The following is a 9,072-nucleotide window of genomic DNA, read 5'->3' as shown; positions in this document are numbered from 1 at the left end:
TACAAAAGGGTAAAGCTATAATTTGACCAAAGGGAAACCTTAGGGCAAAACTGAGATTTTGCCCAAAAATCTGATCTGTAGCGCTACCGCCTTTGCATGTGCAGCGTTGCCACGTCGTTGCGGCCGCGGGGCTGCCTCTACCAGCGTGCGACCGCTGCGGTGGTTCTTGCCACGTGTGGCCGTCGCTTTGCCGGCCTAATCGCGTGTGACCGCCGCCGGTGAGCGGCTCCTACTTGTGCGTGGCTGTCGCTTAGTCGTGACTTCTGCACATGAGAGATTGCCGCTTGGATGCAGCCTACCCGTGCGCGGCCATCACATGGACGCATGCCCTCGTGCGGCCGTTGCATGGGTGTGGTGCTGCCCGCGTGCGGCCGTCGCTTGCTGTGCTGCGACGCGCACGTTGCCCAACGCAGTAGATTCGTTGGTTGTACGCTGACTATTATTACTTCACGATTATTGGAGATCGCATTTACAACAAATCTAACATTGCCAGCAAGTTGACAACAAAACAATCGATGAAATATGGATCATACAAGCATCGTAAATAAAAATAATAGATCTAATATATTTGATCTCAAGAACCTAGGCTCTGATACCAATTGTTAGCATTTAATCATACTGTTTGTAATGCGAAAAAACTTTTATGTCAGGATTGAAATCAAATAAAATTAGATCTAACAATATTACGATGCGTACCTTTTATTGTTGTTCAGAAGAATAAACCTTATCTGATCTATAGGCGCCTAATCGTCGGATCTGAGATATCAATATACAAGGAGAACTAGAGTATTTTCTTTTCTTAGATTGATGGATCTGATACCAATTGTTAGCATTTAATCATAGAGAAGTTCCTCCCATCAAGATTATCTTTTAAGGAATCCTATTTTAACATGAACTTCTTTTTTATAATATATCTTACCTAATTAAATAAGATCTTACAATCGAAATTTTGGGACTGAGAACATTTCGAACCAACTTACTGGACTATTCTGATCATCGCAGAGACTGCTGGGCTACAAGAGATGACCCTGTTGCGGTTAAAGGTTCATTAATTTAGTTTTACCTTGTTGGACTATTCTGATCGTCACATCGCAGAGACCGCTGGGTACAAGAGATGGCAGTGTTGCAGTTAAAAGGCTGAATTAAGTTAGCGTTACCTTTCTTGCAGAGGCGCTTTCCAGGACTATTAATTATTGCATGGAATATAATGTGGCTTATAATCCATTTGCTGTTATCTGGAAAATGTTTACGAATTTTATACTGCTGATTGATTTGCGATGATTTATTAAGCTTTCTTAGCTGGCTCGCTAGACGGTCAGTCGAGACCTGAGAGCCGTCTCTGAGGGCTGGTAGCAGCTTTGAGATTGTCGCATTTGCTTTCTGTCGTCGTGCAATGTGAGCATGAGCATCTAATTTATTTTCCAATTATATGCGGTAGGTATGAGCCACAAAGGGAGACTGTCAACTCACTCTATCAATCCGTGACATGGATAAATGGACTCAAAAAACCTCGAGTCTTGATAAAGTGAGATTTGTCGACCTTTACAGCCCGATGAATGTTGCAGTGTTTTAGAGTTCTGCAGTAGTTATTTGGGCCACTGAGATCGTGCCCACGTATCTACTTCGATTACGATGGAAACCCAAGCCGATCTCTTGTGGACCACTAAGAACCCACTCGACACTGCTCTTGTCTCAACTCAAATCTGACATGTATCATCAACTAAAGACCTTATTTATATCCTATTAATTAATTAATTAATTAATTAATTATGCAACAAGAGCTACCAACAGAGGTGTTAATGAGTCGGATTAGGTCAGGTTAGATCGAGTGAAATGGTGTTGCAAGGAAATCCATTGGCAGTTGATGATCCCGATTGAGGTCTGATTGATTCATTGATGGGGCCAAGCCCTCTCTCATTTTTGAGGTCCTCCTCCGTTTCTTCTTCTTCTTCTTCTTTCTTACTCCAATCAAATTTCCAGATCTTTTGGACAGCAGAAAGCCTAATAATTGGGTGGCTGACGCGCAATGGCGTATCCATGTCAACCGTGATGATGATTTTGGAGCCAAGACTTGGATTCCCTCTTCCACATGTCGCGAGATAAGAGCCTCAGGAAGCCGCCATCCTATCTCTCCAAGATAAGCCCATTCCGTGCATTAAACGGGTGCCTCCCGTTCTCCTCTCGCTATTACCAGAACCAGAGATCGGAGAGAGCTTCCTCCATGGCTTCCGTCTGTGCTTCCTCCTCTGCAGTTGCAGCAGTCGCCAGGCAAGATCTTATACTCTGTAACTATACACTTGTCCTCGAGCAACGCAAGTATATGTTGTTGCCATGGTTGAACTGAGGATCCGCTGCTGACCTTTCTTTCTGTTCTCATGTCATTGCTTGTTGGGATTCCTATCTCTTTCTGGTTGATGTCCTTCTAAGCTTCCAATGGATTTGCTTCAGTTCTCAGAAGAATGGAGCTGCTCTTGCCGCGACCAAGGCATCGTTCCTTGGTGGAGGAAGGAAGGTGAGGCAGGGAAAGTGGGCGGCAAAAACTGCTCGCCGGGCCTTCTCGGTGTCCGCTGCAGCTGTGCCTGAGAGACCGCTTTGGTTCCCAGGCAGCACCCCTCCGCCATGGCTGGACGGCAGGTGAAGTCGTCGCTCCCTTTCTCCTCGTCATCTCTCCACTCACATGGAGTTAATCTTGATTCCGCTTGTTCCTTGCTGACGAATGCAGCCTCCCGGGAGACTTCGGCTTTGATCCCCTGGGCCTTGGATCCGACCCTGAGAGCCTGAGGTGGAACCAGCAGGCGGAGATCGTCCACTGCCGGTGGGCGATGCTGGGAGCCGCCGGGATCTTCATCCCGGAATTCCTCACAAAGATCGGCATCCTCAACACCCCTTCATGGTACACCGCCGGCCAGCTGGAGTACTTCACCGACACCACCACCCTCTTCGTCATCGAGCTCATCTTGATCGGATGGGCCGAGGGGAGGCGGTGGGCGGACATCATCAAGCCCGGGTGCGTCAACACCGACCCCATCTTCCCCAACAACAAGCTCACCGGCACCGACGTCGGCTACCCCGGCGGCTTCTGGTTCGACCCCCTCGGCTGGGGCAGTGGCTCGCCGGAGAAGGTCAAGGAGCTAAGGACCAAGGAGATCAAGAACGGGAGACTCGCGATGCTGGCGGTGATGGGGGCGTGGTTCCAAGCCATATACACCGGCACGGGTCCCATCGACAACCTCTTCGCCCACCTCGCCGATCCTGGCCATGCAACAGTGTTCGCTGTAAGTAGTGGACTCTCTTCGTCTTCCTCCTGTCCAGCAAATCCATGCACGTATCTCTCTGATCTTTCACTTTGCATTGCAGGCTTTCACCCCCAAGTGAATCAGTGTCGGAGCTGTCTCAAAATAGCGGTGCAATATTGAATGCTTGAATGTAACCTCAAAACAGATTCATCTTTCTGCTGATGTATTATTATAAGTAGCAATGGACAGTTCACATGTTGCTTCACATCGTTTCGTTGCCTGTGGCCAAGAAAGAACAAGTTGAGCCTCGGATGTTTCAGAATGAATCCACTTTCTCACAAGAAAACATGTTGACTAATAAGAGAAATTCTACTGCCATCTTTCGGGCATCAATTCCATGAACAGTTATCGCAGATTAATATTATATTTTGGTTTAAAAGAGAACAAAAAGTGGTCTTAAAGTTCCAGCAGAAACGAGACAATATTATTCATAAAAGCCACATAAAACAAAGCGTTTCCAGTAGAAGAAGGCAAATATATGGCAGATTAGGGTGCTACCGAATTACAACTAGAACAAAAACTTTGTTTAGCTTACAATGGTCATTGACGATTGATGACATCTACCTCGGCAATTAATACTAAAAGAACAATCCAAAGAATCAATAATAAAACATATACCCACAATACTCGAGATAAAATTTATGTGGTTCAACACTATTTACTTGTGTTCATAGAGAAAACAAAACTTAGATTCTTCTTCATCCTGTGAGATTAAACCATAAATAAATTCCCTAAGTTAACCTAAACTTAATCATATATCTTTTTCTACGCTTCCTCACATAAACCTCAAACAAGTTTATCATCCTTTCTAAATTTACTAGAGAAATCTTAGTATTTTCTCACATTATATCCCCATAAAAGCTTAAAAACGTATGAGATATTTATAAAATAATCGAGTTGCAATCTGTAGGTACTTTTACTTTATATTGAACTTTTTCCATGCTTCAATTTCTTGTGGAAAACAGTTTAGAAATCCAAAAATATTTGCAATCCCCAAAAAGAAAAAATAAAAGACATGCAGGAATACATTTTGTTAAGCCAAACAAAAATTGCCATTAATTATTCAAGCACTTTGCATAATAATTGACACCTTCAGAAGTGTGATTAAGAAGATTGACCAAAGTACCTACGTTGTTCTCCTTTTTTTTTGTGTGGGCAGACAAACATAAACCAGTTGCCTCAGATCGATTGTTTTTATCTCATCTCTTTTAGGACCACAGGAGTTTATGAGCTCAAAGAAATGCTGCATGGTTATGAATACAATAATCCAACCTTTGGTGCATTCAACATATTCTATTTTGTTAGCTAATCTTCAATACACAGAAATTTGTTGTAGATGTTGGCATCATGTTTTAGGGTTCCAATGAGGACCTTTTATTGCTCCAAGAGAAAACCAGGAAGAATTTTTATACTTCATCAGTGTCTCCTACAATCTTTACAACTTATTAAATCAGTGGCAGATAGATCGATGACTAGGCACGGATATCATTTTACCAAGTTGAAAAGAAGATTCAGGTTGATAAAATGATGTGTAAGTGAAAGCTTAAGCCACATAATTGGTAAACCTTGAGAAGATTAATCATATGTGTTGAAAAGAATAGAAGATAAAGAAGAATTATTAAAAAAAATTTATTGAATAAGTTTTATTGAAGAAGCTTTATTGTATTCACATGTCCCTCTTCTATTTATACAGGTTAGGATGAAGGATTTCGCTCGGTCTTTCTCTTATTTATACAAGTTAGGATGTAAGATTTCCCTTAACAAATTAAAGGATTTCCTTCAATATAATAGAGATATTTCCTCTATATTTGGAAAAATCCTCAAGGTTGTTATCAATATGCAACCTTGACTTGGGGTTATTTATTTTACACGTTATGCATGCACAACACAAAATCCAAGCAAAGAATCAGTGGCCACATAAGAACAAATAAATAAACAAAAGCTGATGAGAAAGACCAGTGTGATGATAATGGACATCTATTTTCTTTATTTTGATGCCATAAACAATTTGAATGAGTAGGAATAACAAAAGAAAAATCATTAAGAAAACCAATAGCAGTTGGATTCAATGGCTATCTTAAATGCCAAGAGCTCTCCAATCCAACCTGATGTAGCGCTGAGAGAAGTTTAAGCTCGAGGGATGATTGGTAATGCAATATTATTGTACATTTTTACATAAGAATCAAAGTGTTGTGGTTAAATATTAAAATCATCTCAAGTGCATCAAATTTGATAAAAGAAAAAAATATATATATAATACTTTTGTTGTTTCACTTCTTGTAGATCGTCTCATATTGTATAGTATTCAGTATGTATGTAGAGAGTCAAAGGTAGAGTGAGTATTTTATCCAACAAAGAGGATAGCATACATAAAATTCATGAAAACAAAATCGATAACCACAAGAGGGGAGTAATTAGTAAATGAACCATCATAAAATAATAATATCATTGGCTCTAAGGCCATGGAAAGGTGGGATGGGTTTGAGAGAATTTTGATGAATCATGCATATATTAAAAGAAAAAAAATATTTTAATTATATCAAATTCTGAAAATATCTTCCGAAATGACAATGACTTCCAATAAAAATATGCAGAGAAGATATTGTTGGTCACATTTCTTAGATGATAGAGGATAAGATCCGCAAGGCTTGCACAAGAGGAAGATGTATCAACTAAGGCCACTAACAAATGTGAGAGCAGGAAAAGATTTGAGATGCAATGGACCAGAGAGCTTATTATGTATGGGGATCTATGAAATCAGATATTGCATTCTTCTCTCAAACATCAAAATCTGCATCTACAACCAGAATAAAATATCCACATATCTTCACTACTTATTTCCGGCTTATTTGTTATAAAAAAAAAATTATTATTATTATTATTAGTATCCTACTTGGAAAAACTTACATTACATTTCAATATCTTGAGAGAGAATTTGCCGCGTAGATATTCCAGAAGCACCGAGACCAAATCGAATTTGCCTATTTCTGAATCAATCAAATGGTGTGATTAAGAAAGCAGAATGTCTAAGAACAATTTAAAGCCTGGGAAAGCAGTAATGAAATGATCATAGATCTGCTTTGCATTACTCTTTTTGTGTTTATCTATCGTCCTAAGATCTGCTCTAAATCCTCTACCAAAGATCCAAACATCATCCTCGATGAACTTTCTTTGAACTACTCAGAACCCACTCGAAAACCTTAATATAAACGAGAAAATAATGTATATAACAAGTTTTTTCTGATGAAACAATATACGAGTAAAACCTTAAAATAGTGATGTGATATCTTTTCTTCTTGCTGCTGATCGCCATGACTTTGTTTGCTCTTCTGTCATAATAGCGTAACCAAGTTACCGAGCAACGATAGACTCACTTTAACTATGGGAGCTATATCAGAAATAGGAAGAAAGGAAACCTTAGAAGCACTCATACGAAGACATGAAATTAAAGAATTCTTTTTCGGGAAATATGGTAAGAAAAAGTAATGTTTGAGTCAATTTACCAGTAATTTCTAGCATTAGATCCATAGATTAAGCCCGGCTTACAGAGATACTTATTCTACCAACATAACATCTCCAGGAATAAGTATTCTCAGATTTAAAGAAAAGAGCATATCTTACTCATAAGTTTAGCATATTTTTCCCATTAAATTATATTGTTGAATGTATCAGTCACATAGAGAGTAATAAAAAAGATGTGTGAAATGGAAAAAAAAATACAAAATACAAAATACAAAATTATAGGCACCGAGTCACCATCATCAATAATTCAGGTCATATATACAAACACATGGTGCTCATCTCTCATGTCATGGAGAGCGGGTGGACCGCATCGGAACATGAATCGGGAGCGGCCGGCCGGACCCCGACCCACCGCAGCTCCGGCACAGCATCATGCCGGAGCCGACGCAGGACCGGCACCCGACGTCCCCGTCGGACCACCTGGAGCACAGGCACGCGACGCGGCCCGTCCCGTTGCACGTCGCGCACCGTGGCAACCCGCCGGCCATCGGGCCACTCTCCATCGCCGACTTCACGATCGCCGCACCGGCCAGCACGCCCAGGCCGGCGGCCAACTGAGACGCCAGCACCAGAGGACCCATCCAACTCCCTCTCGACAGCAGGCAGAGGCGACGAGGATTGAATGAAGCAGTACGCTGACGCCGCGAGCTCGGCCTTCTTTTAAGGAGGAGTCGAAGACCATCGCAGGGAACGCATGGGAGTAGGTGGAACACGTTGACGTGTTTGAGTGGGTCTCGAAGAACCAATGATCGAGTGGCTCTCAGCACTCTCCTCTCCCCCGATCGTTCCACTTGGAGTGCAGAAAAGTCTTCACCGCTGGCGTTGAACCGATCATCGTTGCATGCATCTTCATTTGACCGGGACAAGTCAGCATGCATGCATGCATCCATCAGTTGTTTTGTCTTCCGGGTCTTTAAAATCTGCTTGTTGACCTTTCTGTTTGACCATTCGGAAGAGGTGACGAGAGCAAACCAAAGGAGAACGATGACCTTTCTGTTCTACTGTCGCAGCAGCCTTCCGCCGATACACGTTGACCGCAGTGACAGAGAGAGATATCGCCAGTTTCTTCACGACATAGGAGACGGGAGCAATGCTTTTCATGCCCAAAGATTCACATGAAGCATGGGATAAACGAGTTGTTCCTATCCTATCCGTGTCTGAAGCAAGTGCGTGTACTCCATAATCTTCTTCCAAACTAATTCGCATTCTACAATATCCACATTGTGTTACTGCAGAAAGCAAGAAGACGATGACAACTGGTTAACGTGAAAGAGAACAATTCTGTTCCTTTTTCTCATCGTAGTTATAAAACCTGGACTGGACTGACTGATTGAACCAAAAGAAAAACCAGAAACCATATCGTCGATCGGTTCGGATAATGAATTAGATTGTTTGAGTTAGTGATTGATCATCTTCCAGTTGGTCCGGATGGTTGACCAGAGCAGAGTCAAACGGCAAGCAAAGATTGACCAGGTTATAGGTCCCCTCCTCCTCAACAAGTTCAATAACCACCTTCCCAATTAAAAAGGTGGTCTCCTGATGAGGGCTGGCCATCTATCAACGGCAATATTATTGGGTAAGAACTCTACAATAACATTAAATCCGATTTAATAATTAAGAGAAGATTTTTCGTTAAATTCTCCGTCAGAAGAAACTAGGGGTAATAATAATCATAACCACTATAACTAATCATAACCAATAAATATCAGTAAAGTAACCCACAACAGTAAACAATTAAGAGGAAATAAATAAATAAATGATAAATAAATTTTTTTGAGATTTTATATTTTAAATAAAATCTATAATAATCTCCCACAAAACTTAAAATTTTAAATAAATAAAAAATATTAAGTTACTCGGTGAAGTGTCTTTATAGACTTAAACTTTACTAAGTGTGATATTTTTTATAGGAGGAAATTGAATAAGCCAAGTCTTAGAACTACATTTCTTCGAACTAGATTTCAACTATCACACACAATATTGATATCTATATTATGGTATTACGCGTTATTAGTCATATGCTAAATCTTAATTATGCATGATAATTTTTAGTGATTGCCTTAGTCTAAGTCACGGTCATATACAATCATTTGTATAAGACAGTCATACCAAGGATGTCTGTAGAGTGTTTTATGAAGATATATTATTTTTATAACTCTATATAAGAGCAATAAATAATTACCTATGGATAGGAGTTAGAGTTAAACTCCATTTTGACACTAATATACTTTTTATTTTTTATTTTTTCTTTAGC

The 9,072-nt window shown here is 40.6% G+C and overlaps 2 protein-coding genes across 2 annotated transcripts; one reads left to right on the top strand and one right to left on the bottom strand.

The window, feature by feature from the left end:
• The first annotated feature begins 2,073 nt into the window (after positions 1-2,073).
• Positions 2,074-3,501, top strand: LOC135639703 (chlorophyll a-b binding protein, chloroplastic-like). Its single transcript, XM_065153569.1, has 4 exons — positions 2,074-2,268; positions 2,449-2,634; positions 2,723-3,275; positions 3,358-3,501. The coding sequence occupies exons 1-4, from the start codon at positions 2,090-2,092 to the stop codon at positions 3,373-3,375; spliced, it is 936 nt and encodes a 311-aa protein (XP_065009641.1). The 5' UTR covers positions 2,074-2,089; the 3' UTR covers positions 3,376-3,501.
• Positions 3,502-6,913: 3,412 nt separating this feature from the next.
• Positions 6,914-7,467, bottom strand: LOC103988626 (uncharacterized). The gene has a single exon (XM_009407208.3). It carries the CDS (start codon positions 7,397-7,399, stop codon positions 7,106-7,108), a length of 294 nt encoding a protein of 97 aa, XP_009405483.2. The 5' UTR covers positions 7,400-7,467; the 3' UTR covers positions 6,914-7,105.
• Positions 7,468-9,072: the final 1,605 nt, after the last annotated feature.

The sequence above is a fragment of the Musa acuminata genome, chromosome BXJ3-6, assembly GCF_036884655.1.
Source record: "Musa acuminata AAA Group cultivar baxijiao chromosome BXJ3-6, Cavendish_Baxijiao_AAA, whole genome shotgun sequence".
NCBI lineage: Eukaryota > Viridiplantae > Streptophyta > Magnoliopsida > Zingiberales > Musaceae > Musa > Musa acuminata.
This window is presented reverse-complemented; position numbering and strand designations above follow the sequence as displayed.